This window comes from Corvus brachyrhynchos, unplaced genomic scaffold (genome assembly GCF_000691975.1).
Source record: "Corvus brachyrhynchos isolate BGI_N302 unplaced genomic scaffold, ASM69197v1 scaffold176, whole genome shotgun sequence".
Classification (NCBI taxonomy): domain Eukaryota; kingdom Metazoa; phylum Chordata; class Aves; order Passeriformes; family Corvidae; genus Corvus; species Corvus brachyrhynchos.
Genome location: NW_008238435.1, coordinates 217,288 through 236,057, shown reverse-complemented (window position 1 = coordinate 236,057; position 18,770 = coordinate 217,288). Strand labels below are relative to the sequence as shown.

General features: G+C 39.7%; 3 protein-coding genes across 9 annotated transcripts in view; 1 reads left to right on the top strand and 2 right to left on the bottom strand.

Annotated features, from left to right (window-relative positions):
- The window catches only part of LOC103617169 (taste receptor type 2 member 40), a 9,684-nt gene extending 8,813 nt beyond the window's left edge, over positions 1-871 (bottom strand). Inside the window, exon 1 of the mRNA XM_008635430.2 lies at positions 5-871. Within this exon, the coding sequence (XP_008633652.1) occupies positions 5-830 (826 nt within the window). The 5' untranslated portion in view covers positions 831-871. The remainder of the gene's footprint in view (positions 1-4) is intronic.
- A 2,700-nt stretch (positions 872-3,571) lies between these two features.
- LOC103617167 (taste receptor type 2 member 40) lies at positions 3,572-4,303 on the bottom strand. Its single transcript, XM_008635429.1, has one exon. The coding sequence runs from the start codon at positions 4,301-4,303 to the stop codon at positions 3,572-3,574; it is 732 nt and encodes a 243-aa protein (XP_008633651.1).
- A 4,879-nt stretch (positions 4,304-9,182) lies between these two features.
- Positions 9,183-18,770, top strand: part of KEL (Kell blood group, metallo-endopeptidase) — a 28,748-nt gene continuing 19,160 nt past the window's right edge. For 2 of the 7 annotated variants that reach the window (XR_001862635.1, XM_017736510.1), the window contains exons 1-2: positions 15,134-15,393; positions 15,556-15,708. Coding sequence is in view for 5 of the 7 variants with exons in the window: in XM_017736510.1 (XP_017591999.1) it covers positions 15,691-15,708 (18 nt within the window). In the remaining 2 variants the exon portion in view is untranslated. Of the gene's footprint in view, positions 9,313-15,133; positions 15,460-15,555; positions 15,709-18,770 lie in introns of those variants that run through there. The other 5 variants (XM_017736512.1, XM_008635417.2, XM_017736509.1 and 2 more) reach the window with 4 other exon arrangements.

The window sequence follows — 18,770 nt, the reverse complement described above, 5'->3', positions numbered from 1 at the left end:
GGACAGGCAGCCATTAAAACTATACAGATAGATTCTCCACTGCTTAAAGTTGAAAAATCACTGAATAAGAGGAGAAGCACACACATAAAATATGTAATGTAAAGGATGAGGAAGGAACAGACTGACTTGATGGCACTGGTATGGGCCTCTAAGCTGGGATCCCTGAAGCCACTTGCATTATTTTGCATCTGTCTGGTGTGTACCAACAGAGACCGAATCAGCAGGACACTTGAAACAACAGACAGTATTAAAGGCAAACTTATAGCTGCATTACAGAGATAAATCAATAAAGTCAAGCTGTCTTTCCTTGTGGTTCTCATTGCTGAAGAGTTTGTCATGGGTAAAGGAGCAGTGAAGTTGTTGTGCTCATTGTAGAGATCTAAGGCGAAGGGAATTGCAGCTGCAAAGGAGTAGAGCCATGATGTGAGCAGCATCCAGGGTACCAGCCTGGCAATTCTTTGCTTCATCCAGATGAAGAAAGGCCGTGTAAAACTGGCAACCTTGATGCAATAGAAGACACTAAGCCAGGCACCAAACCAGAGGCTGAAGTAGTTCAGAAATGTAAAAATTACTTCGGAAACTATGAAAATATTTTCTTTATAATAGGAAGTTTCAAAAAATATAGCCATTAAGAAATCCAGTGTATTCCAGCATTGCAAAATGATTCTAGATGAACTCAGAGAGATCATGATCATATCATATGGAGACCATGTTTTGCTCCCAATGCAGCTAGATGCACTGACAGCCAAGATAATTCCATCTCCTAGAATTCCTGCCATGGATTCAATTATGGCAATTGATAGACAAAGGAGAGCAAAAGATGTGGCCATTGCAACTCAAGAGCTTGCAATTATTGCTCAGCTTCTCCTGGGCTCCTGAAAGCCTCAGATCTGCCAGGCACTGCCAGCTCCAAGGAGCTGTTATGGGCAATGCTCACCCATTTATCTCAGAGGCAGGAGTATCCTAATGTCATTTAATATTTCTGCTATTTTACATGTTGTTTTTGGAGTTGATAGCTCAGATGATTTGACTGAGCATGCAAATTGGATAAAGATTCAGTTACAGTGTTTTCAGTTTGGTGAAGGGATTTGCATTGGAAGGGTTGTGCAGCAGCTTAAGTGGAGTTTTTCCATCCTCAAGTTTGCACTCCAGTGTCTGATGTCCTGCTTCACATGCCTAGGTTTGTTTTTTTATGTCAGATGCCTTAATCTCTCCATGTCTTGCAATGTTATCAATTCAAAGTTTTTAAGAGTAATTACTGTGGCATTTTCTAATTCTGAGGCAGCTCCTTTTCGTTACCAGGTATCTTCAAACGGCTGCTGGAAGGAGGCTTGTCCTGGTTTTTTTTTGGTATAGGGAGATTTTTAAGAGTTGTAATTATGATTGTGTGCTTCCTCTGAGTCTCCTGAAAGAGAACAATAAATTTGTCGGAAGATAAGGACAGAAAAAAGAAAAATAATTTTACCAGAGTTCTTCACTGGCCCATTTCTCATGAGCCTCCTGAAAAGATGTGGAATTTACCTAATGAATCTAAGATCTGGCAATATACAGCATTACGTACAGGAGCAATGGCACAAGTGTTAATTGAGTCAATTTTGCTCCCATATGGAACATCCATGCTTTTAAAACTCAATTATATTTGCTAAAAAATTTGAATTCAAACACTTTCCACATCCAAGAAAATGGAGGTCTACTAAGTGAGTGGAGAGGCTTGGGTTTAGTGAAAAGCTTTGGGACTCACATTTTATCTGTAGGATAGAACACAGAAGAAAACACACAAAGGCTCTTCAGAAATGCAGTGATGAAGTAGCTGTCAGTAGCACAGTAAGAAGCTGTGGACAGTGATCAAAGGAGAAATTCTGAGACTTTTTCAAGCAGTACAGCCTGGCACTCAGGTTTTGGTTTTTTTTTAAATCCTGTTGTGATGGGCACTGAAAACTGAGTCCATTGCATGTCGTTCAGAATTTCCATTATGAAAATTCCAGCTGTGCTTCTGGAAACGCAAATCAGAAAAGGATCCTGTAGTGATTTCTCCTGTAGATATTTGCATTTATTGACTTGAGCTAATGACTCAAATTATTGTTTTGTTGAAAGGAGAGGGGTCTGAGCCCCACTGAGGCTTGCCCCAGCAGATTGCTTTAAGGTCAGTCAGGTGGACTGTGGATGTTGGCTCCGAGACAGGGCAGGCAAACCCCAAAGGCAAGGCCCTAATTTCACCAGATAGTCCATTCGTGGCTTTTTTGGTCATCCTCTGTCCCAACATACACAGAAAAGCAGTGCAGCCTGGCACTCAGGTTTTGCTCTTCCTTAAAATCCGGTTGTGATGGGCATTGAAAACCGCATTGCATGTAGTTCAGAGTTTCAGTTATGAAAATTCCAGCTGTGCTTCTGGGAATGCAAATCAGAGAAGGATCCTGTAATGACTTCTCCTATAGTTATTTGCATTTCTTGCCTTGAGCTAACGACTCTAATCAAATTATTGTTTCGCTGCTTGGAAAAGCCTGTGCTTTAGAAAATAAATGGGGACTGCTGTCTTTCTTTGAATTACTCACTGATGATTATTTTTATCATTAAATTATAGAAATCCAGAGGAGTGTCTTTAATGGGAAAGAGATTTGTTTCAAATGCTGGCCTCATTGTTTTATGTTACATGTGAGCAGTTTCCTAGAAAATTTTGTGGGTTTTTTTTCCTGGATGTTCACTGGAAAGAGGTACAAGAGAACATGATTTGCCTGATGTCCTTCTGCTTACTTAATGTCCATGATCCTGAGCTGGGAGCCAGCATGTTTCAGTGGTGCTGACAATGGCATGCTGGGGTGTCATTGCCATGTTCTGAATGTTCAGCAAGTCTGTTAAATGGCATAAAAAACGTTCCTGCAAGCCATTTCTGTCACCTGTGAAACATTTCTGTCATGAGGGGAAGGAAGACTCCAACACAAGACATCCTTTGACTTGGTATTTTTTAATTTTTAAAGTTAAACAATTCTGTCACAAACTCAGGTCAAATTGCTGCAAACAGATTGACAACATCCAAGCCAGCTGTTTTACACCAGGATGGGCTTAGTGAACACAAGGCTCAAGTGATGTATGCTTCAGGGACAGTCAGTTTAAAAGTAAATAAACTCCCACTGCAGCTGGAAAGGGTCCCAAAGCTCCAGTCCTGATGTAACAATAACGCACTGCCACTGATCACTATTTCAGCAAGAGCAGGAGGATCAAAAGGCCTTCTTGTTTGGGAACGAGGCTGAGCAGGGGCAGGGAAACCCCGTGTCTGTGCCCTCAGGGCCCCTCTCCCAGGGCTCCATGGCAGGGGAGGGACCCAAACAAATAGGAGACAACTCACACTTCGTAACAAGACTCACATCCAAGTCAAGCAAATTTCCACCTTCTTCATGATTCCAGATCAGGGCTCTAATCTACTCATCCCAGTGTCTATTACTATGTATCTCTGACAACTTCATTTTAAGTCATTTGGATCTAAACTAGAAAGCCCTAAGTCATGGCTAAATGATGATCTTTTATGTGGATGTGGTTCTGAATGGACATTTAGTGTGGTGCCAAATCCTAGCTGTCAGCGCTTGAGGAAGGAACAGACTGACTTGATGGCACTGGTATGGGCCTCTAAGCTGGGATCCCTGAAGCCACTTGCATTATTTTGCATCTGTCTGGTGTGTACCAACAGAGACCGAATCAGCAGGACACTTGAAACAACAGACAGTATTAAAGGCAAACTTATAGCTGCATTACAGAGATAAATCAATAAAGTCAAGCTGTCTTTCCTTGTGGTTCTCATTGCTGAAGAGTTTGTCATGGGTAAAGGAGCAGTGAAGTTGTTGTGCTCATTGTAGAGATCTAAGGCGAAGGGAATTGCAGCTGCAAAGGAGTAGAGCCATGATGTGAGCAGCATCCAGGGTACCAGCCTGGCAATTCTTTGCTTCATCCAGATGAAGAAAGGCCGTGTAAAACTGGCAACCTTGATGCAATAGAAGACACTAAGCCAGGCACCAAACCAGAGGCTGAAGTAGTTCAGAAATGTAAAAATTACTTCGGAAACTATGAAAATATTTTCTTTATAATAGGAAGTTTCAAAAAATATAGCCATTAAGAAATCCAGTGTATTCCAGCATTGCAAAATGATTCTAGATGAACTCAGAGAGATCATGATCATATCATATGGAGACCATGTTTTGCTCCCAATGCAGCTAGATGCACTGACAGCCAAGATAATTCCATTTCCTAGAATTCCTGCCATGGATTCAAGTGCGGCAATTGATAGACAAAGGAGAGCAAAAGATGTGGCCATTGCAACTCAAGAGCTTGCAATTATTGCTCAGCTTCTCCTGGGCTCCTGAAAGCCTCAGATCTGCCAGGCACTGCCAGCTCCAAGGAGCTGTTATGGGCAATGCTCACCCATTTATCTCAGAGGCAGGAGTATCCTAATGTCATTTAATATTTCTGCTATTTTACATGTTGTTTTTGGAGTTGATAGCTCAGATGATTTGACTGAGCATGCAAACTGGATAAAGGTTCAGTCACAGTGTTTTCAGTTTGGTGAAGGGATTTGCATTGGAAAGGTTGTGCAGCATCTGAAATGCATTGTTTACAACTGCAGGTTTGCACTCCAGTGTCTGATGTCCTGCTTTACATGCCTAGGTTTGTTTTTTTATGTCTGTTGACTTAATCTCTCCATGTCTTGCACTGTCATGGCTTCTTAGTTTATGAGAGTCATTACTGTGGCCTCTTCTAACACTGGGACAGGTCCTTGTCTTTATCAGTTGTATTCAAATATCTGCTAATAGGCTTGGTGAGCATGTGACAGCAAATCAAGGTCAACTCACCACAGTTATAAAGGATTTTCTTGGTCTTTCCCCTGTCATTGCAAAGTATTGCAAGGGTTCTACCATTTCATGTTTTTATGAAATGAACTAAGTCAATGACATCCTGCAGCACCTTTTGCAGGTCTGGCTCCAATTTCATTGCTGTAATAACTCTTCTATGAGCATTGCAGTGAACGAATTCCAGGTGTAATAGTGGCTATGTAACCTTACCACCCAATCCCTCTCTTATGTCAGTCAAAGGAGCTGTTCCACTGGTCTTTACACTTGCACAGCTCTTCCAGAAAGCAGTTTTATTAAAGAAAGGATTTACTGTTGAGGATACAGCTTCTGTGATAGATCTTCCCTTCAGTAGCTTACAGAAGGTAGCTCTTAATTTATTTCACTACTGGAATTTGTCAAATACCATAGTCTGAGGCATTTTAGAAGCATTTGTACTTTCATCCATCCACTCAGGAATCCTCTTCCACTGTGTAATTTGTACTGATGCTTGTTTCTTCAAACCTTCAGCAGTATTTTCTATGCGTTTGCTAATGGTGTTTGCTGACAAAGGAATGCATTTCAGTTTGCTGCTCTGTTGCTTTCTGTGTATTATCACAGCCATTTTTACCTTTTATGGCAGGAAGAATAAGTGTTTTCCTGGTACCATGTGGCATTTTGTCTTTTGCTGTTTATGACTGAAGTGGCTACCTAAAACCAGAGACTAGACAAGAATAAGGGAATAAAGGTAGGTATTTATTTGAAGGGCCTTCAAAGGTACACCCTGGGGAGTCAGAGGCTACTGCCAAGATGGACCCTGTTACAGTGGGGATTACTGTAACAGGACCCCAAGATGGACCCCAGGTCACGAGTTCTTTACGCTTTCATAACTTTGGTTCATTTGCATATTGGGGTTAATTCTCCAAGTAAAGCTTCAGTAAATGATGTAGATTTCCCAAGCTTGCCCCCCCTTTAGAGGCTTTTGGTTTATACTTTTTGGGCCTAGGGTGGCCTGAGTGTCCTTGGAGAGCAGGCCTGGAGAGACTTTGTTATGTCTACCTAGCATGAGAGAGCAGAAATTAACAGGCCACAAGAAACCTCAGATTTACCCACTAGGCAGTACAGGATTTGAAAAATATGGAAGTTAAAACCTAAGGCATCACTGTGAAGCAAGAAAACTCAAAGGAGGCTTCTACAAATTTGTCATTAAGTTTGGTGAAATTTTGTAAAGTACTGAATTGAATGTCACATGGCTTGAAATAATAGTTGCTGAAAAAATAGTAGACATTTGTCTTTATGCTCTGGATGATTAGATTTTAAATGTCTTGCTAATTCTGATGGCTTCAAAGTGACATTAGCTAGATTTTCAAAGCATTCCCAAAGTAAAATTTTCAAGTACTTCGTGTCCGTGTGATCTGCATGGCCAGCTGTGTGTTTGAGTATTCTGACTGTATGCGCTGGAGTGTGTCTCTATAGATCATAGAATGATACAATCATAGAATGATTTGGATAGGAAGGGGCCTTAGAGATCATCTAGTTCCAACCTCCCCACCATGGGTGGGAATACCTGCCCAGGGAGTATGTGCTCAGCCTCACTTCTTAGCTTGGCTTCCAGAAAGCAGAGCCGTAGCATCCACGCCTCATCAGGATAATGGATTCATCCACTTGTAGCAATACAGCCCATACTTGACAGAATCTAACTAAGTAGAACAGCAAGTATAGAGACTGCTCTAAGCAAATATCATAAATACCATCTCTGCTGGAGATGTTTCAACAGGATAGGTTAGACATTTAATGAAATTATGTAACAATGGACTTACATCTGTTAGTAGTTATTAATGTACTGCACTACCCTCCTAATGTTGTACAATAAAAGAATTGGACACAGATAGTGTCAGCAGACTGCTTACAGAAATAATTCCAAATTTAGATTTGGTTGGGTATTGGTAAATTGCAATTCATCCCATATGCAGCAAACTACAGAACTTGCAATTGTTTCATGCAACTTTATATTATCCTGGTAACCCACACCAGGAAAAGACCTTTGTTTCCACAGCTAAGAGAACCAGGGTGACTCACATGCCTCTACTCACTGCAGACCTCAAACGCCAGGCCAAGTCTACCCTGTCTGGCAATGGCCTGACAATCTGAATGACACTGCTGCCATTCCAGCTGCTGGATTTTATTCTGATGCTGTACTCTCAACTATGCTCATGCTCAGGAATTATCTAGAAATTACCGGACCAGTGTTTTTCTCCAGGAATGGTCAAAGTGAGCTGCTGATGAGTAGATAATTCCTCCACACTGTGGAAAATGACTATCCAGTTCCTGGGATCATATTGTGCTATGCACTTGGGTGGAACAGCAGGAAGTGACAAGTTTTGACCTGAAAAGGGTCACTTTAAGGTTCTATATAGTGAACTCATGCCTGTCACTAAGGCCCTCTTCCAGAATGTCTACCCATTAGTCAAAATCAACATCAGAGAGATTGGGTGGGTGCTAGCTGAACCTGAACACCCCATCTTCATGGAGTCAACTAACAAAGTACATATATATCCCCATACACTGTTTATAGAAAGACTATCAGTATATCTATTTCAAAAGCTGCTCAACAACCTGTAAGCCCACAGGGAGAATTATGGCTGAAGCATAAATTCTAATGGCCATGTCTGTCAAGGAGCAGGAGGAGGAGCTGTTCCATAAGGAAAGGGGACCTAAAAAGTCAGCATCACAAGGCAGGCAAGGATAGGACTGTCAAGCACACAGTCCCACCTCATATGGGCAAGGGTAGCAAATAAGCTCTGTGATGGGTCAGCATCAGCAGTCCAGACATACTAGATGTGTCCATAGGGATAAGACATGTGCAAGATCAAGCCAGTAATTCCAGTCTGCAGGTCAGGATCAGTATCCAGGTCAGCTAAGCAGGTGGAAAGGCCCAGGCAAAGCTGCAGCAGAGCTCAGGGAGAGTTCAAGCATTGAGCACCCAGCTTAGAAGCAGCTCCTGAAAGGAGAGGGGTCTGAGCCCCACTGAGGCTTCTCCCAGAAATTTGTTTAAAGGTCAGATGGCTGCCCTGTGGAAACTGGCTCTGAAACCCAGCAGCCCAAATCCCAAAAGCAGTGCAGATATTCACCATAGCAACACACACCAAATCAATGAGTCCATGCCAGTACCATCTTTTTATCATTTGGTGGTAAAATGAATTATATCAGCAGTATTCAATGCAAGTAAATTCCAAGGGCTTGACAAAGAAATCAGAATTAATTACTACAATAGATGGGTAGTTAAGTGCATAAAGTAGTTCAGTAAATGCCTAGAGAATAACTACACAGTGTACAGCACTCTAATCTGGTTTAACAGGAGCACAGCCAGTAGATTAAGGAAAGTGATTCTCTTCCTCCATGCTTTTTAAGGCAGTATCTGGAATATTGCATCTAATATTTGGGGGGGCTTTTATTTTCCTAGTGACTGGACACTACTAAATTTACACATAACAGCGGGCTTAGACTGACCACGAAATTTTGGAGGACAGGTTCAGAATTCAAAATCATCTTGGAAAGCTGGAGATGCAGTCTGATAAAATATGGAAAATGCCCACAGATATGAATGAACACATGCATATATAAATTTGTGAAGAAAGCTGTAATAAAAATAAATGCCATGCTGGGAGATGCAGACAGAAATTTTTGTTTGTTGTATAAATGAAGGCACCATACTCTTCCATATAGTTCAAATAAAGTTGTGTTGTGGAACTATAAAAATTGCAAGCAACAGCCTTTTTAGTTTAGAAAGAAGAAATCTGCAAAAGGGCTAATTCATGCAAAAATAACTCTGAAGATACAGGAATAAACTTTTCTTAAAGTGCGTTATGGAGAGGGTAAGGAGTGGCTGGTTTCATAATTACACAGCCAGATCCTTTTTACAATTACAGTGTTAAAACTTAGAGAAAAAAAGTCACGTATATACTCGCTGCAAACTTTTTAAGAGAGTTTGAACAAGAAGCTGCAGGAATGTCACAGGGAAAGTTGATCCTGCCTTGGAGAAGAGAATGAAAGCAAAGCTTACTCATCCAACTATATAGCGATCTACTAAAAACGTATTTGCTTCCATTTCATCAGTCTGGGCAAAAATTTTTCCCAGCTAGTTAGGCTGTTTGGTGAACCAAAGTTTTTGATACTTAATAATACCTCATAGTCACACAGGAAATTATTCAGTTCAATTCAAAATATGCCACGTTGCTGGGCAAATGCAAACAGCTCCTCTTTACAGATGCACTGGCAAGTTACTTGATGACTCAAAACCACATATTGCATCAGAATCAAAGGTAGGAGTGGAACCTGAAATCTCCAGAATCCTGAGTTTAAGCCTTAACTTCTGAAACACAGAGCAATAACTGGAGATATTGAGGAGGATGAAAAGGGTAAGAAGAGGAGACATAAAATGAAACTTTGGTGGAAATACAGAAGAAAGGACTTAAGGGTTCTGCTCAGGAGAGAGGAGGTAATTTTTTTTTTTAATATGTCAGCCTTTGATTTCACAAGCATTACTTTGAGATATTGCAAAATATATTAAGAACTTTAGTATCTCAGTTTGATCTACACCACAAATGGGGACAGCAGATTTGGGGGCTGAACAGAAGAGAATTTTTATGAGTGATGACACTTCACTGTCTGGTCCACAGGTGTAACTAATGGTGGAGATTATGGATGTATTTCTAACAAAAAAACCCCTGAAAAAACAATGTCTTGCTGACACCTTCTAAAGTATTTTGAATGGCCAGGAAGTTCATACAGTTTCAAATGTAGCTGCAAAGGCTATGCTTCCATGTAACTTCTTGTTGTGGCATTACAGTTAAAATACACATTTTGAACAACTCAGACATAAGTCTGAGTTGTGATCTAGTGGCTATTGCATTGTAACAGTCATGATTCAAGTGATTCTGCACCAGAAAGACTTTATCTACATGTGAAATATAATTGATTCCGCTTGATAGCCCCATAATCTCTGGAATTCAAGGCTTTTCTTGCCTCACATTTTAGCACACATCATTTAGGTTATAAGGATTTTTTCTATTTTGCTGTCACCAAGCACCGTAATTAGCCTGAGTTTTCCATAAGTAGGTACAACTCCACATCTCACACAAGGTCATCTATCATCTGAATTATAGCTGTAAGGCTAATACAGTAAAGCACAGGACATAGCTTTTATATTATGAAATTCACCACATTTGATTATGTTGAATATGAAAGGGTATTTTTTGTTGTAGTCATTTTCCAGAATCAGCACTGAATTTTACAGGAAATATCCCTTTAAATCAGCCTGCAAGCAATTGTAAAAAACAAAGCCAATAGCAAGCACTTTAAGGAGCTATGGAAAATGGTTTTCTAGGATGTATTTTGAAAGGTGGTGCACTGTGAAGGAGTGAGAACAGAGCTGATACATACTCAATTCTAAGAGAAGCCCTCTGGCAGTCTGCTGGACTCAGATATTTCATTTGTCTTAGCATGCCTCCTCAATAGAAGATTGTGTGGCTATTTATTCAGTGATTATGCTTTTATTCTTTTTTGCTCTCCTTAATGTTAAATAAAAGTTTCAGAGGCTAGGACTTACTTATCTGAATGGAAAACTATGCCTCTTGGGTGTTTTGGAATGGTTTCACAGTAAATGTCTGAACCCATAAGAAGATGTACAACCACAAAAATCTTTTTTTAACATCAATCTTTACCCTGCTGCAGAGAAAAAAAAAAATCAAGTTCTCACTAGAAGAGAAACTACAAAAACTACAAAATCTTTAACAGTAGCCTGAAGTAAAATTCTAATTATGCTATTTATTATTAGAGGTTGTGCCCAATGAAGCAACAAATGAGATATTAAATTAATACAGAAAATAATACAAGACATTAATGTAGGATAGGGTTATGACCAGGGAAACTCATGTACATTCATGTAGGACAGGGAAAAATAAGGTGTTTTTAGTTTCAACATCAGTGTTTTCTGCCATTCTTATTTAAACTGCTTCTCCTGTCTTTCTTGCCTAATCTTCTCTACTCTCCTATCTTCATTCTCTGACTTCCCTTCTCTAGTACCTGAAACCAATCCCTTTTCTTTTCTGTCATCAAGGATACCCTTCCTGCCTACCTCCCAATTCACATACCTTATATCCATTTTCCCACTTGGATCACAGGTTTGAGTATAGTCTTCCTTATGGATGGGCTGATGAATCCTTAGTTTGAAGGACTCACAAATGTCAGGCTATTCCACATTTTTTCCTCATTGTCTTTAACAAATTCTTCCAGGTAACTGAGCTGCCACGTATTGAGCTAATCTGTGGTTACAAACTTTGGTCTTTCCCCTTCCTCCTGCCACCTCTGAACCTAAAGTCTATTAACCAGTAGCTGTGGTTAGAAGTGTATCAATGACTTTTCTGTCCTTTTTTTCCTGAATAAAGATGTCCCAGAAAGCTGGAAGGACAGGTTGCCCAGGGAAGTGGTGGATGCCCCATCACTAGAAGTGTTCAAGGCCTGGACAGAGTTTAAGCAGCCATGGTGGGGCGGTTGAACTGGATGATTTTTAAAAGGTCTCTTCCAACCAAGCTTTTCTGTGAGTCTGTGTACTGATGGACTGATGCCAGATGAGAGAGCAAGTGATTGGTGGACAAAAGGGCAGTGAAAAGTTGCCATCTGCATATGTGACTGAAGAGTGTCTGAGAGCACTTTTCCCCTGGAAGGGATCTCTGTCACCCACGGGGCAGTTAGAGCACTCTGCTAGATCCTTGACTGACAGCTCCAGTTAGGGGCTGTTGAAATTGAATTTATCCTGTCATCAGTCCTCCAGTCTACAATGGAATATTATGGCTTCCAGACTGTTCTGCCTCCAGTTTTCTGAACTTCTTTAGTGAAGGAACAAGCTTTTCCAGTGCTACAGTGTTCTGATGTTCTCACACCAAATTTGTGCTTTTGATGGTTACTGAAATTATTACTAATGTTTAGCAGACAGTCTTTCATATAAAGGAGATTTCCTTTCATGTTGTTTTATTCCACAAGTTACACTGCTCAGTGGTAGTACCACCAGGGACCATTTGAGGTAGAAGAGCTTGAGTTAAATAAGTTTTTTTAAACCTAAGTGCAGCCTCTTTGTAAGAGATAGCCTTTTCATGAGCTTTCCAGATGGCCAGTGACATTAATATTGCCTCACCACGTTTTTCTAATGCTCTTTTTAAATTTAATTACATAAAGCTGCCAATCTTTGTGCAGTGTGTGATACATACATATTTTGGAACATTGAAGATGGAATATCAATCCATGAAGCAAAATTTCACTCTACTGAACTGTTGCAGTGGAATTTACTATTCACATGATGTAGAAGATCGAAGTCCCAATTCAATTTCACTTTAGGACCGATATTAAGAAAATAATTTGCTGAAATCTGCTTTAGATTCCAAACCATTTGAAATACTAACCATTTAAAATTACCATGAGAAATACTTGCAATGACATCTGTTAAATGCACATCAATGCACTTAATACATTCATCTTTCTTTGAATCATATGTCTATTTAATACTAAGAGGTATCTAAAAGATAATTGCTGTTAACCTTTTTTATGTGTAACAGCTGGAAGGCATGTCCAACATTATTTTCTTTTCAATGTGCTGATCGATGTTAGATTTGGAAAAAGCTAATGCACTGTATAGAGAAGAGAAAGTGTCTATCACAGAGAAAAAAGCCAGAGGTTCTCTCACTAATTCGTGGACTCGAGGGAGCAGACCTGTCATATGTGCCTTAAAGATAAGAAGGGAATGAGTTGATAAGGATTACTTGTGACGTCTTCTCTCTCCCTGCCCTCCCTCCCCCAAGCCCCTCTTCCTGCTTCTGTAATTAGAAAAATTAGGGGAAACTTTTTGTCTTTTCTTTCTGTAGGTGATAAAAGTGTCTTCAAAGAAACCTTCATGCTAGCAGGAAAAACAACAGCACCATTTTCATGTATACGTGAATACTTCACACATTCACCTCTCAAGATCCCCAAAGCTCTGCAGGTTTTATGTTCAAAACCACATCAGAGTGTTTACTGGATATACCCTGCCAGCATGCAATCCCCTCCAAGGCAGAGCTTTTGGAGGCCTAGATATATATACAGGCTGTCATTTTCAGACAGAAAGTGCCACTGTCCTGCAGCACATAACCTGAAAGAGATTTCCATATCCAATTGGTAATGTAGAATATGTAAGCTACGCTTCACCGCCTTATTGCTACCAGATGCAAATATGCTCTGTCCTTACCCTGATAGATTCACGAAACTCTGCTTGAAAACATATATAACTACAGTGTCTGAATTACTTCGCAACCATGGCTGATAACCATGGCCAAACAGATTTTTCTGAAGTGTGGATCATATCATTTAGGATAAAATATGTCTTATACCTGGATATCTCAGACTAAAATCACAGAGGCAGCATCTATGTGAAATAAATACACATTCTTTCTAAAGAAATACAGGAAATTCGGAATAAATAGAAGTTTTAACAGCTTAATTCTCCCCATAACAGCGCAACTTTCCTACTGAATTATTTAACAAACTCAAACCCAAATGTCCACTACTCCTTCTGACACAGCAGAATGCTACTCAGGAGCATACTTTTCTAACAGTATCCAGAATCCAACAGTAGTGTCTGTTAGATCCAATATATAATGTTACTATGGTATGTAATGCCTTTGGAGGAGAAGTATCACCTCCACACTTGATCTTACAAGGCAGCTTTCTCAGCATCACAGCACCACTGAAACATGTACTAATTCAAAGAGCCATGCTCTTCACTGAGAGAGGAGTGCATTTCCTTTCCTGACACATTCCATGCACTCTTGCAATGAAGTTGTGATCCATCTGCTTTTCAGGAGGTGTCCTGATTAGTTTACAAGGTCTTGTAAAAATCATCCATACATGCACATTCTGTGTTTCTAGATAGCATGTGTGGCATAATTCATGCATTGTGGCAATATCAATGTAATTTTTTGCCAAATTATGTGGTAAACTTTCATTTAATCAAGAGGAGATGACAGTGCCTGTTTAAAAGATACTGGTATGTGAAACCACATTAACTGCAATCATATGCTCACAGCATATTGACAAAAGGCTTTTTTTGTCTTCTCAAGTGTCATTTTAAAAGTGAATACTTCAGCCAAGGTTTTATTACTTGCTTTAATTACATTATGTTCAAAATTATCATAACCATTTTATAATCAAAAAAGGCAATAAATTCCTTGCCCAAGCAAATTTTAAAACCTAGATAGTGCTCAAAGAGAAAAGAGAAGTGAAATTTGCTTCATTACATAAAGCTTGGGAGCTGTTAGATGCTGCAATTATGAAGGTAGAAGAGTTCAGATACAGTTAAGACAGATAAATAAACTGGATATTGTGATGAACAAATTTTTCCAGACAGTTTACAAAGGTATCTTCACTGTAAGATCTTACTTGTGGCTAACAAAAGACTGTCTTGTTACTTTCATTAAGTCAAATCTCAACCAATTTATGTGAGAAGTATTTGCAAAACAGATCCTGATGTTAAGCTGAAGGGAAGTGACACACTGCAAGGAAGGAAAGGTCGGTAGGGATCTTTTTGTCAGTATGCAAGGACTTTTTTTACTGTATTTAGAGCTGTTTGGTAAATATAGAAATACACAGTTACCAGTAACCCGAATGCTAAAAACAGCTGGGAGTAAGTAACTGGTTTCAGCTGTATAAGAAATCTGTTGTGATGGTGGAGGGTTAAGAAATTATGCAAGCACTACAGAAATAGGGAAAAAATCAGGTTGATGGGAGCTCTGAACAACTGAGCAGATACCAAATTATCTTCAGACTAGTGAACCAAGATATCATACTCCCCTCAGAGACCAGCAAGATGGGGAGTGAACAGTTCCGTCCTGGTATTCTGCTTGTTTCAAGCACTTTGGAAGCTGACACCAAGCTAGTCCCCACCATCTCTCTCAGCTCACAGCTGCCACTTGAGAAGGTCTCAAATCCCAACATCCACTACTCAGTTTTTAATGTGCCAGAGAAGTGAGCCAGGTTCCCAGTCCTCAAAGCAGAGAAACCTCCCTCCCAAATCTTCTCACTGTGCCTCCTTAAATAAGCAAAGACACACAGGCTGGCCATCACCTGAGAAACAATGAATAACTGTAAATAGAATAAGTAATTAATGATTTTTTTTTTAATGCCTCTTAATGGGAAAGAGAAAGAGTCAGGTGGTGTTCACCCCTCGAATGGACACTAGGGTGCAGATGAGAGAGAGAGAGCAAGAAGCAAGTCAGCACCCTGGCTTTTCTTGTGGGAGGAGGAGCGCTGGGATCTGTACCCCACACTATCTAGCAATAGGCAGAAGCCTCCGGGCCCCAGAGCAGCAGCAGGTTGAAACAGGCTAGTGGCAGGGAGAATATCAGACCAAAACAGGCTTGTTGGGTGGGCAGGATAGTGAGGCTGCTGGAGAGAAGAGAAACAGCAAATAGCTGAGAAGAGGCAGAGGGAGATAGAGAATCACATACTTCTGTTCAAAAAGATTTCGGTGGAGCTCCAAGAGACAGAAGGGCAGGTGGGTCACAGAGACACAGAAGGGGAAGAAAAATATTCTTTTATGAGGAGTAGAGGTGTTAAGAAGGTGGGCGGAGAGTTGCAGAAACACCATTTCCCTCCCTCCCATTTTCTCTAAGGGTGTTTTTCTCAGAGCTTTTCCTTTCTCTTCTCCTCCCCACAGCAAACAGCCAAGCTGGGAAGAAGAGATTGTCTCTGAACTTCGCTAAGTGTGTGGGCCCAGAAGACTGATAGCAACCAAGTAAACAGAGTTCACAACTGTGGTAGCCGCAGGAGCAACGCCTGCTCAGTGACAAGGATGAGCAGTCTTCCACAGGTAAGGAAATGGGTCTGTCTTGCAGTCTGCTCAGGGACCTTCATTGCTCACCTCTCTTTTCCTTCCCCTTTCATAGCTACACTGCTTATTGCCTTGGAGGACCGCGGTAGTTGAGTTTTTGACTCAGTTTGTATCCAGAAAGGTCTTGTCTGGGTCTCAGAATTAATGATGTGGGATATGGTGCCATGATTTAGGGGTTCTTGCCCTTCCTGTTAGTCACCATAATGGCTGTTCTGAGGACTGTTTGAAGCACCGAACAACAAGTAATAATAGTAAAAGTATTAGTAGTAGTAATAATGAAAACAACAACAATAAAAATAATGACATCTTTTATTCTATCTCCATTTTTTCAGCAAGGTATTATAAGAAAGTACTTACACAGAAACGTGCATAACTGTGGATAAGCAAGGCATAGTTTTTGGAATGTGAGAATGACATGGTGAGCCTAATTGCTTCCCATGAAGCATGGTATCCTTTTTCTGCTTTGATGTCTTATATAAACAGCTAGCAAAGCCTTAATTGCATATGTACAGACAAATTGCACTGAACTGTTAGCTCAAGGTTGCTAAAAAGTACAGAACATTCAAGGGCAACAGAGATAAGTGTTCTATGTTACTAAGTAATACAAACACAGAAACTTGTATGTGTTGTTACATTGAGATCTGTTCAGTGTGACTGTTGCTGTAATGCAAACGGTCACTTATCTTTATCTTGTCTGCATTTTTACAGCTGAAGAATTTGAAGAAATGTTTGTTTTGTATATCTATTCCCAAATATCTGTGTGATGAAGATCAGACCACAATCATAATTTTAGTCGTTGGCCATAGTTTTGGTCTACAATTTTAGTATTCCAGAATATAATTCAGCAATCTTTCTGTCTCATATTTCATGTGAGCAGGTACTCTATTTCAAACATAGGCTAAAATATTTCTCAAATGACATTTAATGGGCTCAATTTATGTGCTTAAATAATTTGCTGACAAAAGATAAATTTAAGAAAATGAAGGTTTTTGTGGTATTGGGGCATTAGTCTGAAAATATGTCATCCATGTGAGCAGTGTGATAAACACAATTTGGGTAACAGCCAAAGTCGGTAATTCATTAATAATCTACTGGCTGAAAAATAATACCTTTAAATTATCTGGTAAATAGTTATGAAAAATAACTCCAATTCTCTCTGCCTTTGATCTCTTTATTTTAATTTACTTTATTTTCATGAAAGCTAGATGCTTTTTTTTCTGTAATGCACTAAACATTGTGAAAATGCAAGGTGAGGAAGAATTAGGCAGAGTAACTTCAATCTCACTTCAGAACTCAGGAATGGCTCACAAACAGAAAGAAGGAGATGCTGAAGGAAAATCAAATTCTTTGGCTGGTTTAGTTGTATCAAACAGTTCTTACTTTAGTGATAACAGTACTTGTCATGATTCTGCTATCCTAAGTCATGCTCACATATGAATCAGACAATACATAGAGTACATTAATTTAAAATTATAATTTTATAATTATAATTATGTTTATAATTATTAATGTTTATAATTTACAAAAATTAAAATTAATCTTTTAACGATTTTACAGCCACTTGTTTTTACTTAGCTACAGTGAGGCCATTTAAATTTGAGCTTTTGCACATGCTTAAAAACATGAAAGAACAGAAGCTGTACTGGAAATTGCATGTATCTTTATGCAAATACTGATTATTCTTCTCATCCATAAGTGAGGCCTATAAGGAAAAGCCCTGTCAGAAACTGAAGTATTTTTATCCTTTTCCACTGTCTTGTTCAACCCATTCACTTGTATCTTTATATGGAGCATGGTGGATGAAGCAACCAGGTCTCAAAACATACCACAATAAAGTGCTGCTGCTTCCTGTAAGCTATGTAATGTTCCTGCAGCCTGTGCCCTGGAAGTGTTGGTATGCCACCTCTGGTTCCATCTAGTTCAATCCACACTCCTGCCTTGGCCAAGAATCACTCGCTTAGGAAGGGGTCTGTATTTCAGTGCGTATGAACCACTTAATCCAGTGTGGCATAAAAGTGAAGTTCATTCTGGATAAAGAGTCTGATGGGGATTTTGCTCAGGTCACCATCTGTATAAGAGTATTGAAAGAGCAGGTATTTGTGTGTCTAGATTTGTTTCAGCTGTTGTCATGAAAAAGACATAAAGGAGAACTAAATATGACTGCCCTCCTCTTTTTTCTCTGTTTATGTAGGTCCACTGTTTCTCTCAAACCCAGTTACAGAGGGAAGATTAGAAAGACATTTATTATGGAAGGTGACGTGTTTGAAGAACGCCTTTTATGCTTATGGTTCACATAACACCGGCCATAATCCAGTTTCTAAGTACAGGTCCACAGCCCATTTCCACTCCCCTGTCATTTCGTTTGTGCTATGTTGTTATTTTGGGCATGCTGCTCTCAGCCAGGTACTTCTCTAGTTGTTTCGCAATGGAGACTTAGGGGGGCAGTGCTGTTTCTCTTAGAGATTTTTAAAAATCTGTTATTTGATGCATTTTGCATTTCAAAATAAACATAATGTATGGGCCTGAAATAGAACTACTGTTAAGCAGAAATTCATAAGAAATTGCATCAACAGTCTTGAAATACCAATTTCTTGTTAGCATCTCCACAGCCATGCCTTTTATTACTCAAAAGAGAGAAACAGGTGTCCTCTGATAACATGAAACCAAATAATTGCAAAATTACTATTATTTCATGGTAGGAATAGGCTGGATTTTCAGTGTGAAAAACAAGGTCTGTTGTAACAGAGAAGCCTGGAGAATTGTGAATGTAAATCATGAATCATTCACTCTTCCTAAATGGTGAGACATGAAGGCTTGCATGCCAAAGAATAGTTTTTCTATTTCCTTTATCAGCTAAGCTAATTTTCTTTCACTCACTTCCCTACCATACTGTTAAGTTGTGACACTTACTCTCTTACTCCGGGACTCAAACAAGTGTTTTGCTACAGGGGCTTATGAAAGGAATTTCTTCCTTTGTAGTTTGTACACTGTACCTTGCCAGTATGATCATGCTCTGTATCTAGTACCTTCTAATGTCAGGA

Coding starts and splice junctions, on each gene's coding strand:
- LOC103617167 (XM_008635429.1), bottom strand. CDS start 4,303: ATGGCCACATCTTTTGCTCTCCTTTGTCTATCAATTGCCGCACTTGAA.